The sequence below is a fragment of the Moschus berezovskii genome, chromosome 11 (genome assembly GCF_049115385.1).
Source record: "Moschus berezovskii isolate FMDL1 chromosome 11, NW_MosBer_1.0, whole genome shotgun sequence".
In the NCBI taxonomy this organism is placed as follows: Eukaryota; Metazoa; Chordata; class Mammalia; order Artiodactyla; family Moschidae; genus Moschus; species Moschus berezovskii.
The window spans coordinates 3,567,453-3,585,760 of NC_142470.1; the positions used below are offsets into that span (position 1 = coordinate 3,567,453).

Consider the following 18,308-nt stretch of genomic DNA (forward strand, 5'->3'; position numbering starts at 1 on the left):
AATGGGGGTGTCATGCTGCGCCCGTGCCCAAGGAGGGGCCGGCAGGACCCTGCCGGACCGCGAGGACCAGCCTCCTGCACATTTACTGCCATGGGTTCCAGGCCTCAGCCCCAGGGAGCCTGAGCCCCCAGCCTGCGCCCCAGCTCCCATCTGCTCTGCGGCCGCCCTGGGCCTCACACTGCTTACCTCTGGAGCGGGACACAAACGCTGGCCCTGCCTCACCCCAAGTGGCTGCTGGGGACCAACATGAGTGTAGCCTCCAGCGGGACAGGGCTTGGGCAGGGGTCAGCAGGTCCCCACCTCCTTTCTCTCCTCCGATTTCACCTGCAGGCCCACTGTGCTCAGCCTCTCGGGGCAGGAGGGAGCAGGGGTCCCACAGGCGGACGGGAGACACAGCGGGCGGGGCGCTTGGGAGGGGGTCCCCAGGGGAGACCCCAGCCGTCCCTCCCCTCCCCGGGGCTGCAGGCAACGCGGCAGGTGCAGAGGAGCGGAGCCCGTGCGGGAAGCGAGCGCAGAGAGCAAAGCCCCTCCCTCGGCGCCCCGCGCCCCCGCCCCTACCTCTGGCCCACGTCGCTGCCCACGGAGCCCCCGCCGCGGGCCGGCAGCAGCGGGCTGAGCCCGTGCGGCTCCTCGGGGGCCGAGGCGCCGGCCGGGGCGCCCCCCGGGCCCGCCTTGCCCTCGGACGGCGAGCGCGGCAGCTTGGCCCGCGCCATCCTGCCGGAGCGCGCGGCGGCGGCGGCGGGAGGCGGGGGCGGAGCGGGCGCTACCATCTCCGCGCGCCACCCTCTCCGCGCTCCCCGCGCTGCCGCCGCAGTGGAACGGCCGGAGCGGGGGCTGGGAGGCTGGGGGGAGGCTGGGGGGCGGCCGGGCTCCCTCCCGCTGCGACCGGGGGGCGCCCCGGCTCGGCCCCCTCCCCATCCCGGGAGCGCAGAGGGCGCCCCGGGAGCGAGAGTCTCTGCGCCCCGGGCATCGAGGGGTCTGCCTTCCCACCGAAGGAGTAGTAATAGTCACGCTGGCCCGCACGGCGCCGGGGGAGGGGAGCAGTAGTAGCGCCGTGGCAGCTGGTGGCTCTTGGCCGGTCATCTCCGCAGGCGGGGGCTGCTGGAGGAGGGGACCCCAGGCGGCCTGTGGGTCCTGGGGACCCGGAGCCACGCGCACCTCCCAGCTCCCACCCCTGCGCCCAGGTCGGGTGGGCCCAGCCCCACAGTAGTGGGGGGGCGCCGCTGTCTGTCTTCCCTCCCGCAGGCACTCAGGGGTCGCCCCTGCCCCCACCCGCTCCCCCAAAGCGTCCAGGTTGTCCACGAAGTCCTCCTTTACCTGTACCGGCACTCGAGGCTCCATTCGGCGCGGGACATGGGATCCCAGACGCGGAGGAGGCAGCTAACAGTCCCGGAGCCCGGTCTGCACCCGACCCCCTCCCTGCCCTGCACCCGACCCCCTCCCTGCCCGGTGAGCTCAGACCATCTCACGGAATAGACAGCTTGAGGAAGTATGCAGATTTCTGTCCGTTTACAAAGCGGGGAAACCGAGGCGCTGAGGGAGGAAGTGGCTTCCGCCCGCGGGAGACCAGACAGGAAGGCAGGGAGAGGCCTCCCAGCTGACAGAGACTCTGCTCCCTGTTGCCACATTATGAGGCTTTTCTGCCCAATTCCTTCCATTTTTGCAGACGAGGGAGGCCCGGGACTGGGGGGCGGTGGGGGGTAGAGGTGACTCGCCCAGGTGTTGGTGCTGGGAGGACCCAGGTTGTGGGCTGGCTGCCCTGGAGCCCAGCTGGGTGCAGGGTGCTCAGAGGACAGCTATGCAAGTTGCCTGGGGGCTCCAGGCCCTCCTGTCCGGTCCAAGCCCTGATGCCAGACCGGAGGCTCCAATATGGCCAGCTGGCCGGCCTCTATTGCTTCACCCCTCTGTGGTCCAGCAAACCACCAGGGCCTGGCGCGGACAGAAGGTCTGTGAGAGGAAGGTGGGCCTCTGTACACCCAGCTCCTGGCTTGGCCTCCCCCCAGACAGTGCCAGTCAGGATGAAGCCACTGGGTGATCTCAGCAACACTGATACGTGCACTTCCCTGACCACCTTCCATGTCCTGTCCCGTCCCCTGTCCCAAACCTCCCCCGACAACACAGGAGGCGGGAGGGGATAAACTGATGTTAGCCCCTCCTTGCCCCTCCTGTGGAGGGGATGACATGGGAGCGGCTGCAAAGAGGGAGGGCTTGAAGCACCTCCGGCCTACTGGTGAGTGAGACGCTGCAGTGCCTGTAAAACAGGGCCAGCAGGACCGTGGGCACGGGCGGTACCCTCTCTGGGGCCCCGCTGAGGCCTCTCTGCCTGTGTGTCCATGTGAGCCAGGCTGGGACCTGGGACCCTTTGCTGAATTGCTTTCACCTGGACACACCTCTCCTTCAACAACAAAATACAAAGAGACTAAACAAGGCTAAAAACAACTGCGTGCATGCTCAGGTGGGACAAATTATGAACAAAAGCTAAAGAAAGACCAAAAACCCAACGGCCACATCTGAAGAGCCGAGAGCAAAAGCAGGGTGTCAGGAGCAATGCCTCTGTACTCAATACCACCAAAAAGGGGTGGGGAGCCATCTAAACCATCCCCTCTGGCCCATGTCCTGGACACACGCCTACCCTCACCCCATATAAGGACCCTGGGGCGTGCTAAGTCACTTCAGTCATGTCTGACTCTTTGCAACCCCATGGACTGCAGTCTGCCAGGGTCCTCTGTCTGTGGGATTCTCCAGGCAAGAATACTGGAGTGGGTTGCCATTTCCTTCTCCAGGGGATCTTCCCGATCCAGGGATCTAACCCGTCTCTTAACGTCTTCTGCACTGGCAGGCAGGTTCTTTACCGCTAGCGCCACCTGGTGAGCCCAAGTCAGAAGGGAAATGACTGACCGTGGAGTTAGAGAGGGATGGCCCTGCTGCCACAGAGGCGGACGCGGAGCAGCGTGTCCAGGAGCTGAGAGCTGCGGGAGGCGCACACCCGAAGAACTGCTCATGCCCTGCGAGGGGCCCCGGCCCGTTTGAAGTATCTAAGGCAAATTTAGGAAATACTGAGAAACAATGATGAAAGGACTGCACACGGAGTCCCAGGAAAGGGAGGCACAGATGCGCCGCACCCAGCCATCGATCCCACCCATCTGCTGGGCTTAAAGGACGAAGAAAGAATTCTTCAGGCAGTAAGAGAGACAAAGCAAATCAGAGGAAGGGAAGAGCACGCTGGCTTCAGGGGCTGGGCGAGGGGGTGGGGAGTGAGTTTAATGGGGATGCCTTTCGGTTCGGGAAGATGAAAGCGGTGGATGGTGGTGTCAGCTGCCCATTAAGAATATGCTTAGTGTATTTGAAAACAAAGACTGGAATGAGAGGCAAAGGAGGGACGCTGCCCAGTGATCCAGGGGTCCCTGCAAGAAGGCTGTATAACAGTTGTAAGTGCATGTGCACCCAGCGTCTGTGCGGGACCAGTCACGTCCATGACCCCAGGGACTGTAGCCCACCAGGCTCCTCTGTCCACGGGATTCTCCAGGCAAGAATACTGGAGTGGGTTGCCATTCCCTCCTCTAGGGGGATCTTCCCCACCCAGGGATTGAACCCGCGTCTTCTCATTGGCAGGTAGATTCTTCACCACTGAGCCACCAGGGAATCCCTAAATCAACTATACTTTGATTAAAAAAATTTAAAAAGACTATTCTATCACAGAACTGTACACTCAAAAATGATTAAGGTGGTGAGTTTTATATCGTGCGTATTTTTATTTTTGGCTTGCTGGGTCTTTGTCGGTGTACACAGGCTTTCTCTGTACTGTCCAGTTGGCGTGCACAGGCTTCTCGTTGCGATGGCTTCTCTTGTTGTGAAGCATATGTGTTTTACACAATTTTTTAAAAATTGTGAAAAAAAGAACTACGAAATCCAGTTGAATGGGCTCCCCACTAGCCCAAGAAGGGAGAACTGAATATTAGACGGGACGAAGATGGGACTCCCCTGGCCGTCCAGTGGTGAACACTTCGCTTTCCAACACGGAGGCTGAGGGTTCGCTGCCTGGCTGAGGAGGTAGGGCCCCACACGCCTAACAGCCAGAAACCCCGAACCAAAACAGAAGGGGGGAAGGTGAGCACACGGTGTGTGGGTCTCTCTTGATCTGTAGCAAGTGCTGCAAATACAGTGGCTTGAAGCTTGTCGTCTTCAACACTTCTGGAATTCTGGGTCCTAAAGTCTACCTGTGGGCAGGCTGGTCCTGCCCTCTGGAGACTCTGGGGAGATGCCTCCGTGTCTTCTCCAGCTTCTAGAGGCCCCCGTGCCCCCTGTCTGGGGCCCCGGCCTCATCCTTCCGTCTCTCTCTCTCTGACTCTGGCCTTCCACCTCCTTCTTCTGAAAAGCCCTGGGACCCCACGGGGCCCCCCAGGTGACTCAGGATTACCGCCTCATCTCAAGATTCTTGGCTTTGGACTTCCACGGGTTCGGAGTCCACGGGTTGGGACTCCCACCTGCCAATGCAGGGAACACGGGTTCAATCCCTGGTCCAGGGAGATTGCACACGCCATGGAGCAGCTAAGCCCGTGCACCGCAGCTACTGAGCCTGTGCTCTGCAGCGAGAGGGGCCGCCGCAGTGAAGAGTAACCCCCACCCGCTGCAACTCGAGAAAGCCCGTGTTCAGCAACCAAGACCCAGAGAGGCCAAAAGTAACTAAAACATATAAGTGATCATTCTAAGATGTTAATCTTTCTTCTAAGGGAAGTGCTTTTTTTTTTTTAAGATCCTTAACTTCAGCATATCTGCAAAGCCCCTCTTGTCACTTAAAAAACTCAAAGGTCACACCCAGAAAGAAGAATCCAGAAAAAACACCCTCAGTTGTCATCCTGTGAAGCTGCTGTAATACACTTTGAAAACTAGTAAAATTAAAGGCAAAGGATTGAGCGTGTTTTCCTGCTTTTTTTCAGCAGGAATTATGTTTCAGAGCTTACAACCAGCCCCCATTGATGCAGGAAAACCACCAGTTAAAGAAGCACGTGGCTTATACTCAAGGAGGGTGGAGCAAAACAGGAAAGGAGCTTGTCCAAGCCTCCACAGAATGCGGGGCTCAGGGAGGCTGTCCTGGGGGGCTGCAATATAGAGGAGGAATGCCTGGTCACATATTGATGGATCACCGTGCCTAACTGCCCAGTGCAAGGGCTGGGCTGTCATCACTAGCCAGAGTGTCCATCTGGCCATCTCTAACGGAGAGACAGCCAGGACACAGGGCAATATGGGGACCACAGTGGAACTGAAAACCTTTTGCCTGAGACATCCGAGCTCCATCCACCAGGCCTTCAGAACCAACATCCAGTTTATGAAAAATACTAGGAGAGGCAGCCAGACACACAGACAGCAGAACCTTCTGCAGGACGAGAGGCCTGGCGTATCAGCCACCTGTGCTGTGTGACAAATCACCACTGACTTCACAGCTTAAAGCAACACATTTATTCTCTCTTGCCATCTATTAGAAGGCTGGGCATGGCTTAGCTTGGTGTCCTGCTTCGGGTTCCATGTGCATGAAATCAGCATCACCAAGGCTGGACTTCCACTTGGAGCCCTGGGGGAAATCCACCTCCAGGCTCATCCAGTTGGTGGGATTAATTTCCTGGTGGTTGTAGGACTGAGTTTCCCTTTTCCTGTTGTCTGTTGGTGGCTCAGCCCCTAAAGGCTGCCCGCATCCCTCGGCCCCTCCATCTTTAAAGCTGGCAATCGTGGCTCAGATACCCCTATGTCTCAAATCTTTTCTTCCACTTCTAGCCAGAGAAAACACCGTTTTCAAAGGCCCACTGTGCTTAGAAAGGGCCCACCCTCCTGTTCATTACCTCAGCCAACTGATCAGTAACCTTACTTATAATGCAAAATTGCCATGGGTATGAGCTTCCAGGAGAAATATCAACAACCTCAGATATGCAGATGATACCACTCTAACAGCAGGAAGTGAAGAGGAACTAAAGAGCCTCTTGATGAGGGTGAAAAAGGAGAGTGAAAAGGCTGGCTTAAAACGCAGCATTCAAAAAACTGTGATCATGGCATCCGGTCCCATCACTTCATGGTAAACAGATGGAGTAAAAGTAAAGGCAGTGACAGATTTTATTTTCTTGGCTCCAAAATCACTATGGACAGTGACTGCAGCCATGAAATTAAAAGACGCTTGCTCATTGGAAGGAAAGCTATGACAAACCTAGACAGCATATTAAAAAGCAGAGACATCACTTTGCTGACAAAGGTCTGTATAGTGAAAGCTATGACTTTTCCAGAAGTCATGTATGGATATGAGAGTTGGACCATACAGAAGGCCTTGGCCAAAGAATTGATGCCTTCAAATTGTGCTGGAGAAGACTCTTGAGAATCCCTTGGATAGCAAGGAGATCAAACCAGTTCATCCTAAAGGAAATCAACCCTGAATATTCATTGGAAGGACTAATGGTGAAGCTCCAAAACTCTGGCCACCTGATGCGAAGAGCTGACTCATTGGAAAAGACCCTGATGCTGGGAAAGATTGAAGGAAAAGGAGAAGAGGGTGGCAGAGGATGAGATGGTTGGATGGCATCAGCAACTCAATGGACATGAATTTGAGCAAACTCTGGGAGGTAGTGAACAACAGGGAAGCCTGGTCTGCTGCAGTCTATGGGGTCACAAAGAGTCAGTGAGCGACTGAACTACAACATGAGCTTCCTAGGGCTGGGTGGCACAGTCTGGATGGCGTGAACAACAGAAATTCGTTCTCTCCCAGTTCTGGAGGCCGAGATCAAGGGGTCAGCAGAGCCTGCTTCTTCTGAGGCCACAAGGGAGGATCTTTCCAGGTCTGTCTCCAAATTTCCCTTTTTGAAAAGGACATCAGTTGGACCTTCTCTGGTGTTCCAGTGGCTAAGACTCTGAACTCCCAGTGCACGGGCCCTGGGTTCGATCCCTGGTCAGGGAATCAGACCCCACATGCTGCAACTAAATACCCCGCATGCTGCAAGGAAGACAGAAGATCCTGTGTGCCACAGCTAAGACCCAGCTCAGCCAAAGAAACAGAAACAAACACTAAAAAAGACACTAATTATGTTGGGTTAGGGCCCACCCCCAGTGACCTCCTGCTCATGGAAAAGATCCTGCTTCCAAGTAAGGAGACATCTCGCCATCCTCATGGGCTTGGGGATTAGGGCTGGGGACCTGGGCGGGCTTACCTGGTAGGAGCCATTCTGGGTTAAAAGGAGTTAGCGAACCCTGATAACCAGATGCAACACAATATTCCTGGATGGAGCAAACCAGCTGTGAAGGTCAGGTTGGGGCCACCAGGGCAATGTCCTCCCCAAGCCAGGTATGTGCTGCCTGCTCCCTGGACTCTGCCGTGGCTGCAGACCCAGATCTGGGAGCCTTCTCCCCTCCCCACAAGCCCTCTGATCACCTCATGGGCACCACTTGGGGGTCCCTGACTTCTCAGGGAAGATGCCTCCTCTCCTGCTGCCCCCTCTCCAGCCCAAACATGAGTCTCAAAGTTAAAGTGCAGTGTTAGTCGTTCAGTCCTATCTGACTCGTTGTGACCTCGTGGACTCTAGCCTTCTAGGCTCCTCTGTCCACCGGACTCTCCAGGCAAGAATACTGGAGTGGGTGGCCATTCCCTTCTCCAGAGGATCTTCCCAATCCAGGGATCAAACCTGCGTCTCCTGCGTTGCAGGCAGATTCTTTACTGTCTGAGCCACCAGGGAAGCCCTGGTCTCGGGAGATGCCCCAAATGCCACATGAGATCTGTGCTTCTCAAGGGAGTCTCCCTTCCTAACAATGGCCTGGGGACTGGCCTGGCCACTGGGCTGGGGGTTGGGGGTGGGAGAGGCTTCCTCAGACTGCTCAGAAGGTGGTACTTTTCTTTCCTAGAAAAAAACGAGGTGACTTCTGACATTCACTGTCCCCCAAATGACTGAGATTTCCTGACGTGTGTGTATCCTGGGGCAGCTGGAACAAGGGACCACGGATGAGAGACTTAACACAGAAATTTGTTCTCACACAGTCCTGGAGCCCAGAGGTCCAAAGTCAGCATCACTGGGCTGAAATCAAGGTATCACAGGCCCCGGTCCCTCCAGAGGCTCCAGGGAGGGTGCCTCCTGCCTCCTCTAACTCCTGGAGGCCCCAGGCGGCTCTGGCTTGTGGCCATCACCTGTCTCTGCTCGGCTCTCACACAGCTTCTCCTGTGTGTGGGTCTATTCTTATAAGGACACCAGTCAGTGGATGCAGCTGCTGCTGCTGCTAAGTCACTTCAGTCGTGTCCGACTCTGCAGTGGATGCAGGGCCCACCCTAAATCTGAGATCATCCCATCTCAAGATCTTTACCTTAACTACAGCCGCAAAGACCCTATTTCCCAATTAGGTCACATTCCCAGGTGCCAATGGACATGAACTTGGGGGACACCATTCAAAGCACTGCAGGCCCCCTCCTGAGATTCCTCTTCTCAGCTGGAGACCTTGAGCTTCTGGAGACCTGGAGGCCTTCTTCCTGCAGGATCTGCCTCCACTCACCAGGGGCCTGCACCTCGTGGGTGTGGGGGAGGTGAGAGAGGCAGGCTTTCCCTCCAGGGATCCTGGGATGCCCCAGGGCTTAAGGAATTTGAGATCGAGGCACACCTTAACCCCCGGAGAGGGTACCGGCCATCGATTTCATAGTGTCCACTTTGTTCCCCAAGCCTGTTGTGGATGGAATGTGTTGTGTCCCCCCCACCACCACAAACTCACACTGAAGCCCCAACCCCCAGAGTGATGGCATTCAGAGGTGATGAGAGTTATTAACAGATGAGGTCCTGAGGGTGGGGCCCCGAGACGGGGTTAGTGCCCTCATGAGAGAACTTGCTCACTCTGTCTCTCATGAGGACAGGCAGGACGGTATCTGCACAACAGGAAGAGGCCCCATCTGGAACCGCTGCCCCCTCCCCAGGCTGGCATCTGATCTCAGACTTCCGGCTGCAGAACTGACCAGTAAGCGTCCGCTGGTGAGGCCCTGGGTGGGGGTTCTTGCCACTCAGCTGGAGCTGCCCGAGCCGCAGCCTGGGCACCCTCACCTTTTTTCACTCCGAGTGCACAGCATCGTCCACGGCAGTGGCACACGGTGGGCAGCATATCATGAGTCTGATAAACTGCAGTTTGAGACTGAAACTGACCATGGTTTCCGAGACCCTGGAGGATGCTGGCTGTCCTCTCTCTGGGCATCTGTGTCCTGCTTTGCACTAATTGGCAGGAATTTAATTTTGAGCCGTGCACACAGGCCCCCAGGATGCAGGCTTAGAGGCAAAGAGATGCTCTGGGATGTGCAAGGCCAGAGGGTGGGATGCGGCCAAGGCTCCTGGGGAGCCTGGCACCTGATTTGCCATCTTAAGCGTCTCCCCCAGGATCCCCGGGGCGTGGGCAGGGGGAGGCCAGGCCTCGCCTCATCACAGAACTGCTGACACCTTCACTGATGTTCTCCTAATCCTGATCACCGAGAGCGGACCTGTCTTACAATGGAGACTCGAGTCCAGGAGCCCTGCTGAACGCCCTCAGCACCCACGGCTGGGTGAGATGGCCACGCTGCTGCTCATGTGTGTGTGCGTTCCCCGTCGCCCTCCTTTGCTCCTTTCTCCTCCATCTCACTACCTATTCTGCCCACTCCCGGCCTCCCAGGTCTGGGGGTGACCCAAGCTCCCCACCCCCACCTACAGGGAGGGAGTTGGGGTAGGAGGGAAGTGTGACCTGTCCCTGGGAGCCCCGGCTGCCCCCTCTGTCCACCTCCCAGGACCCTGCTCCCGGGCGCAGACCCCAGGTGACAATGGGGCACAGAATCAGACCTGGCCCTAGTCCCCCGGTGGAGTGGGGGAGATGCAAGCAAATGAGCCCCAGACCTGGAAAATGCTAGAAAAATCAGGATGCAAAAATCAGAATACTGCCTCGGGACACAGCACACAGACTCAGTCAGGACCCGGCACCACCCGGGCCTGTCCTTGATCTAATCACGCAGAGGAAAAGTGAGTCCCAGAGAGACAGGGACGCCGAGGGAGCAGCCTGGCGACGTCCAGGGCCAGCTCCCAGTGTCCATGCTCCCAGCACCCTCGCCACTGTTCTGTTTGTGGTTGAAGGACCCTTGGCCTCGGGTGGGCAAGAGCTGAGTGGGCACAGCATTTCAGGCCTGGCATGGGGGGGAGCTGGGAGCGTTGGGGGCCTGTTGGAGAGGCTGCAGTGAGGGCGGCAGCTGTCCAGGGAGCTGGAGCAGCGCCCCAGGGGTGACCAGCTTATGCAGGGAGCGGGTCAGGCCTTGGGCCTGAACACCCACAGGGCTGCTCTGGGCTGAGGAGGGCCTGTAGTGGGGAGGTGGGGGTTTTGGCTTTAGATCTACACTCTGGGGTGCTGGACGTGTCTCCACTATCACCCACCAGTCCTGTTCTGTGTGGAGCTGAAGGTGGCAGGGGACCCCCAGCCTGCCTGGCCCCACCAGCCTGGGTCACAGTCATTTCCCATGCCAGTCATGTCCTCCGAGGCCTTCGGGTCTGTGATGGAAAAGGGGCCCTGGCCAGCGCAAGGCCAGGGCAGGGAAGCGTGACCTTCCCCTGGGAGCCCCTCACTCCGTCCTGATCACAGCTGAGCAGAAGGAAGGCTCGGGGAGTTTAACCCTTGGAGCCTGGGCTCAGCCCCGAGCAGGGAGAACCCTGGGTCCCTGGGTGGCTGGCTCTACTCCAGAGCTAGCCTGCTTCAGTCTGGCCAGCATGGGGGTGGTCACCCTGCACGGTGACAGCACCCTCCTGCGTGCAAGGCTCAGGCCCAGGGGCACTGTGGGCCCCAGGCCCTGGTCCTCACCCCGGGTCAGGCCCAGCCGTGACTCCCTCCTCCCCTTCCTCTCCGAGACCCCTCCAGTCCTCCACCCCAGGGGCCAGAGGCTGTACAGGCAGGTCACAGGACACTCAGAGGTCAACATCGTCCCCCATGGCCCCCACCTCCTCCCTGAACAGCCCCGGCCCCAAGCAGTGAGACCCCCTCAAGTTCCTGCCATCTCGGGTCCTCAGGAAGGTCCTGGGCCCTCAGGAGCCAGTGGAGAATGGTGTCCCTCCCCAAAAAGGGCTTCCCTGGTGGTTCAGACGGCAAAGAATCTGCCTGCAACTCGGAAGACCCAGGTTCGATCCCTGAGTTGGGAAGATCCCCTGGAGAAGGGAATGGCAACCCACTCCAATATTCTTGCCTGGAGAATCCCCATGGACAGAGGAGCCTGGCGGGCTACAGTCCATGTGGTCACAAAGAGTTGGATACAACTGAGCAACTAAGCACAGCACCCCCTCAATCCTGCTGCCCCCAGCCTCCCCTGCCCCCACCCTCTCCAGGGAGCCACTGGGGTGGGGGTCACACCTCCTCTCTGGACCTGGGTGTCCTCTCAGGACACCAAGTTGAATTAGCTCCAGGCACTGGGCTGGGGGGTGGCCGTGTGCCCAGCTGCGACTCCCAGGGCCTCGCATCCCTGGCCTCCTGGGCAGAGTCCACCACCTGGTGTCCTAAACACAGGGCCTGTTCCCAAATCCCTGGACTGCCCTAGGCACCCACCCCTGGGGAATGCACCACCCAGAAAGGCTCCGGGTCTGACACAGGCCCACTTGCAAGGGTCTTAGGGGTCTTCCAGGCTCAAGGACCCCCGGGACCCCAGGTGGACCTCGTGGATCTGGGGCAAGGGGAGAGCCTGGGGCAGGCGGCCCTTGGCTTCGCTGGATCCCCTGTCAAAGCCCAGCCCTTGCATCTCTCCTGAGGAACCTGGGGTCTAGTGGGGTCCTCTCAAGGCCCTCAAGGCAGGGGCTACCCCAGGGTCCCCAGAGCACCCCTGAAGGACAGGTGACAGTGCCCCAACACCCCCAAAGCTGCCCATGCCTTCCTGCAGAAACTAGCTGTGTGACTTTGGGGAGCCTGCGGCCGGCCCAACCCAGACTCCCGGCTAACTGTCCTGGAGGGTCTCAGAGAGCCCAGGTGGGGTTGGGGCACCCTAGAGAAGCAGACCACCCAGCAAAGCTCCCTCCCAAGGAAAGCCGTGGGGGGGAGGCTGGCGGTTCCTCTCTGCAGGCTGGGGCTAAGTCGGAGCGGGCAAGCAGGCAGGATGGGGGAGGGACGATGGGGAGGTGGCGGTGGAGGATGGGACACACGTGGCTGTGCCCAGGACACAGGGTGGGGGCAGACCCAGGTAGAGCAGAATGGTGCAGGCGAAGGTGCGCCTCCTGCACTTCAGCACCTAAGGCTGCTTCTAAAGCTCCTCTACCCCCACTCATGCCTGGCTTGCAGCACCCTGCAGCCCCGTCGGAGACTGCTGTTTGAGCAACGGCAGGTGAGGGCTCGAAGGGCGGGCTGCTCCTTGAGACCCCCATCCCCACTTTGACTCGCCCGCACGGGGCTTCCCAGATGGCGCTAGTGGTAAAGAACCCACCTGCCAATGCAGGAGACGCCAAGAGATGCAGGTTTGATTCCTGGGTTGGGAAGATGCCCTCGAGAAGGACATGGCAACCCACTCCAGTATTCTTGCCTGGAGAATCCCATGGACAGAGGAGCCTGGCGGGCTACAGTCTGTGGGGTTGCAGAGAGTCAGACACGACTGAAGCAACTTAGCACACAGGGGCCTGGTAGGCCTTTCCTCTCCGGGAGGGGCCTGGCTTTGCCCCTCAGCGCCCCTGGAGCCTGGGGCAGCGGATCCACTTCTGCTCAGCTGAGGGAGAGGGGCGGAGGGGGTGCACCTCCCGCAGAGACCCCAACTCTGAGCCCCGCCCGCCCCTCCCAGCAGCCAGAGGGGGGGCCACAGCTGCTAACGGTGGCCCCTGCAGGGTGGGGTGGGGGTCTGTCCTCAGGTCTCCCCCAGGCTTCCCATAGGGCGGGCCTGTCTCTTGCTTCAGCTTGTGTGAAACAAGAGTGTTGCTCAACCTCACAGGGACGGTCAGGCTGTTGTCGGAGGAGTTTAGGGAAACACGGGACGGGCCCTTCTGGGCAGTGCTCTGACCCCTTGAGGCCCGGCCTCCTCACCTCCTTGCAGGAGGCCAGCACCCGCCCAGGAGAGGGGCATACCCCCCGCCCATCCCCCACTAGATGTCTGGGAGCAAGGGGACATGGACCTTGACAGAACCTCCCACAGTGGTGAGGGGTCCCCGCAGGCCAGGCCGGGTCCCAGCTGGACAGGCAGCTGGCGACGGCACGCAGGCCAGGAGCCCACCCGGCCGCCCCAGCTCAGCTGCGGTTCTGCCCACCCCAGCCCACTGCAGATTCTGCCGCTTGTTGGAGATGAGCCTGTGGTGTGACAGCCCTGTTTCCTGCCCTGCAGGGCACAGAGAGGCCCCTGCCCAATACAGGGCATCTCCCTGAGCTGGGGGAGGGCGCGATGCCTTGTGTCCATGTTACAGACCAGGACGGGGAGGAACACTGACTGACCAAAGCCCCGTCTGAAAAGTGCTTTTTCAATCTGCTCACTGCTGCCTTTCTGGGCCAGGCTGTTGTTAGCCCTCTGAGGAGGAGGGACAGGGGTGGGGGTGGGCGGGCTGGGAAGGCTCACCACCTGGCCAGGCCTGCGGGCCCTGAGCCACGCAGGAGGCCCTCAGACCCCCAAGTCTAACCCCCAGGACCAGGTGCCCCAGGTGCTCTGGAGGGGCCGCTGCAGGTGGGAGGGGGATCCCTGGAGCTGCCCCTTGGCTCCTGGGATGAAGGCGCAGTGAGCTGTCCCAGGACAGGGCAGGGAGCCCCAAGCCTCAGGCCTTGGAGGGTCCAGGTGCCCTTGTGCCCAGAGCCCTGCTCCCCAGGAACCTCGAGATCTGGCTTAGAGGCCGTGAGGAGGGTCCCCTGGGAAGCCGGCTGCCCCGGAAGGCGCGCCAGTCCTGGCTCTGCTCGCCTCCTTGGTTGCTTCTCCCCACCAGGAGAGGCGGGGGCCGCGGGGGTGCAGCTCCTTCACCCACGTGGGCCGAGCCCCTCCTCCCAGCCAAGGCCGCAGTGTGTGAGGCTCTGGTGACTCACGGTTGTGGCTTTATTCCCCTGGAGAACAGGAAGCCCACAGCCCTGCCCGCCCACTCACAGCCTGCCAGGAGTCGGGCAGCAGCGCCCCCGCTCAGCCCGCAGAGGCCGACCCGGGCCAAGGGAGCGGGGCCTGGAGAGGAGCCAAGCAGCAGGGACCCAGGGGCACACCGGGGGGCAGGGAGCCCTGCACTGAGCCCCTCTGCGCCCTGCCCTGCGCCCCCGCCCCGTGGTGCAGAGAGGGCACAGCTCACCTCCCCAGACCCACAATGCACCCCCCCAGGCAATGCTGACTCACCTGCAGCCTTCACCCTCCTCCTGCAGCCCCAGGAGCCTGTCCTAGGCCCACCCTGTGCCCCGGGGGGCTATTCTTGGGGCACATGGATGCCTGCCTGAGCCCCCCAGCACCCACTGAGTGCACCTGGCCTGGCTGGACAGACGGGCTGGCCTTCTTGGCCTCCAGCCTCTCGGACCCAGTGCCTGCTCCCTTCTCCCCTGACCAGGACACACCTTACCACCTCTCCACCCACCTGCAGGGGCCCCCGCAGGTCAGGTTCTCCACTCTGGGACCAGTGATGGGGGTGGGGGCCATGGGCACCGAGGAGGAGAGGGAACTGAGGGAGGGGAGGTGTCTCCACACACGTGGTCTTCAAGATGAGGGGCTCAGGTGATCTCAGGACCCCCCCCCCAGGAACCCCAAGCTGGTTTTCGGCACTGCCTGCCCCCATGAGACCTGTGAGCACGAGGGATTCATGAGAGGCAAGACCTGTAGTCGCCTTTGGGCAAAGGTTTGAGAGAGAAAAGTTCCTCTGGCGGGGCTCCCTGAGCTGTCTGCTCGGAGGACTGTCCCTTTCCAGGCCCTCACCTGACTCACTGCTCATGCCCCTGCCCCTCAAGGTGGTATGTGGTATGTGGTGAGGACAGCACCACGCCTCAAAGAGCCCCCTCCAGCCCCCACGGGGAACAGGGGCAGAATCACCTTGTGCAAACCAGCAGCCCCTGCCCCACCTGTGGGCCCCCTGGCCGTTCCAAGGGCCAGCCAACTGCACCCAGGCCCTGTGCTCCTCTGTGGGGTGGGCAAGGGGCCCTTCCCCCAACAGCCTGGCAGAGGCCAAGCTCCCCCTCTTTCTCGGTGACATCCCCCAGGGCCAGTCAGTCCTGCAGACACCAGTGCAAGGTCTCCATGCCCACCCGGGGACCACAGGGGTCTTTCCTCTGCAGGATTCACACACACACACCCCGGGTCTCCAAATACCACATGCACACAAGCAGGAGGTCCCTGGGCCCAGCACACAGGACAAGGAGAACGGAAAACAAGGCCAAGGAGAACGGAGACTGGGGTTTTGCCACAAGTCAGGGGGTGGGACTGCTCATGGGGACCAGGTTTCCCCATGGGTTGATGGAATGCTCTGGAAGTACATAGTGGTGATGATGTAAAGTTACCAAACTTCACTCTATATTTTAGGTTTTGTGTATTTTATCATGATTTAAAAAATCCCAAGCCATAGGGTCCAGAACACAGTGGGGTTTTCAGTGCCAGCCTCCCAGGTCCCAGGAGATGGGGACAGTTTCCTCCAGGCAGACACAAGCCACCCTCGGCTGAAGGCGAGGACCTGCCATCCACTCCTGAAATCCGAGGGATGCGTCACTGCAATTACGTCAGCTGCAGTCACTGGCATTTCTGGAGCATTCGGAGGCCCCAGGCCCACTCAGGAGATGGATGCCGTTTCCTGCCCGACATGGAAAGAACCTCCGGGGCTGCTGTTTTAGAGAAATAACAGTCCCAGTGGAGCAGGCAGGGAGGGGCTGGTGCTGACTCAGGAAGGTGCTGAGCCTGCGCTCAGCTTAGGGAAGGCCCTGGCCCTGCCCTCCTCCGCCTCTGCCCACGCAGGGAGCGACGTGAACTCTTCACCTGGGCGTGTTCTCTGGTGGATCTACCTATCACCTCTCCACTCAGTCTGACAAAACTACACGGCCTTAAGAAGCCCCTCTGCTGGGCTCGCATCCACTGGTCTAAGTGGGTGAAGTCTTTGGGTTCCAGCTCTCCTCCCGATTCTATCCAGGGAATGCAAGCGAATGCCATCTGAGGTCTGGAAGGATGTTCTGTTGCCAGCAGGCAGAGAAGATTTCAAACTCATCTCCACAAGCCTCATGCATAGTCCTTACGTCCTGGCCTCATTCACAAGCCTGATTTCTCTCCCAGCTGCAGTTTCAGCAGTAGATTATTCTGAAAGCCCCATCTTTGTCCTGACAATTTTCAACCTCATGGACTTTGTGTGCTAACTTGAATCACTGCACCGCTGGGGGAACACTGCAGATTCATGAGCCCAGTTCAGGGGTGGGTGGGGAAGCAGAGTCGCAGATACCAGGCCACCGCCCCCAACACACTGCAAGGGAAGCAGTTCCGTCTGAAGTCCCTCAGGCTCCAGTGTGAGTCCCTGCAGGCATAGAAGCACCTCCCTGGAGGCTGACAGAGCTAAAGTGCTGGGTGTTTACTGAGACAGCTATTTGGGGAAAAGGCAGAGAAAAGCAACATTTCTCCCAGCTTCCTGCCAGCCCCCTCAGCACATGAATTATTTCCAAGGGCTCAATTTGCTGGTCCTTTGCCGAAAGACTCAAGTTTATTTTGCTTTATGTTACCTCCCCCCAACCCCGCCCCAGAATAATCTGAGGCTAGGGTATGTTGTCAACCTTGGTAACTGACCACGGCATGAGCTTGAAGGACACATCCCCCGATTAATAATAAATGGCCAGAACCAGCGTCTGGAGGACGCCAGTCCTCAGCCAGCCCGCGGGGCTCCAACACAGAGCGCTTCCGGCCCTGGCTTGTGCCCAAAGTCAGCAGAGCTGCTAGCCGGGCTGGGGGCCTGTGGGCAGACCCGGGGAGGACAGCCTGAGAATCGGTCTCTGGGGCGACTGCCCAGCACACAGCATCCCGTCCCACCTTCCAGGACCCTCCCGGGAAGATGCTTCCCCTCTCCTCCACCCGCCGCAACCCAAACTTCTCCAGTCCCGGAAGCCCGGGAAAGTTGAAGGGCGCGGGTCGCGGGCGCACCGGCGGCCTTCGGCACCGCGGACAGCTCCGCGCGCCGACCCCACCCCTCGCCCGCCCTACCTGTCGTCGTTCTGGAAGGACTGGTCGCCCAGCAGCAGGTCCCGGAAGCGGTACCGCGGCGGCAAGGGCAGCACCTCCGAGTCCAGGTCGCTCATCTTGAGGCCGGCGGTGTCCAGGCGCGCGCCGTCCCCGCGGCCGCCGTTCCCGGCGCCGGGCTGCCTGCGGGCACACGCCAGCGCCCCCTCAGCCCGCGCCCGCGCCCGCCCGCGCCCAGCGCCCCCGGCCCTCCTGGCCGGCACGGCCCCCCCTCCCCCGGCCCGTCCTGCCCGCGCAGCGGCCCCCATGCCCACGCGCCTGGCCGCGCAGCACAGCCCGGGCCACTGCACCGGCCCCCCGCCCCGCCGCCCCTGCAGGACTGTGAAGCCCACTGCAAAGCACCTCCAAGGTGTGGGGGAGGTTCTCTACTGCCCACATCAGGGGCGGGCACTCACCCCACCCCTGGACTCCCACCAGGGCCACGGAAACCCTCCCAGCAACCCCCACATAGACTGCCTACTCAGCCTTCCTCAGGATCCAGAACACTCATCTCCCCGTCAAAGACCCCCACTTCCAACCCTCAGACTGATGGGCTCCGGCTGGGGGTGAGGGGTGTGTGTGACAAGGAGGCTTAAGAAGAGGCCCTTGTCTGTGGCCTCCATGGGGCCAAGCGGCTCAGGTGGGATCAGAACCCGGGAGGGGGTGGCAGTGGGGATGGCAGGATCCTTCTGGCCCCCAGCTGCCCTTTGCCCAGTATCGCCAGGACTCTGGGCCCCTGTCCCCACCTGGCAGGACAGAGCAGAGGAATGGGATCAGACCAGGTAAACTGGGAGGGCCTTTGGTGGTCTGCAACCTTCTGGGGCCCAAACATTTGTCTCCTGGGGCACCTGCCCCTTTCCCGCTCCCACCCCAGATCCAGGTGAGTTTTGGCTGCGGTCACCCTCAAGGCTCCCGGTTCCTAGCTTCCTGGGGGGACAGCCTCATCAAGATCTTTCTGCCCACCACGCAGAGGCTTGCTTGCCAGCCCCGGGGCCCCGTCCCCACCCAGTGGTGCTGGACACAGCAGGGTAGCTGCATATCATTAACTGAATGCCCTGGGGAGCCTTACCTCCACGGCGCAGACGGGCAGGGGAGGCGCGGCCACCAGTGCAGGTGGGAGGCTAGGGCAGACCCCCGGCTCCCAAATCTCTGGCAGCCACCTGACCTCCCCCCAGGTGAGCCCAGCCCCAGGCCACCCCTCGGT

At 60.1% G+C, this 18,308-nt stretch overlaps 1 protein-coding gene across 2 annotated transcripts in view; it reads right to left on the reverse strand.

The window, feature by feature from the left end:
* The window catches only part of KCNT1 (potassium sodium-activated channel subfamily T member 1), a 60,331-nt gene extending 43,087 nt beyond the window's left edge, over positions 1-17,244 (reverse strand). For both annotated transcript variants that reach the window (XM_055400699.2, XM_088841044.1), the window contains exon 1: positions 17,090-17,244. In XM_055400699.2, the coding sequence (XP_055256674.1) occupies positions 17,090-17,184 (95 nt within the window). In that variant the 5' untranslated portion in view covers positions 17,185-17,244. The remainder of the gene's footprint in view (positions 1-17,089) is intronic.
* Between the last annotated feature and the right edge of the window lie 1,064 nt (positions 17,245-18,308).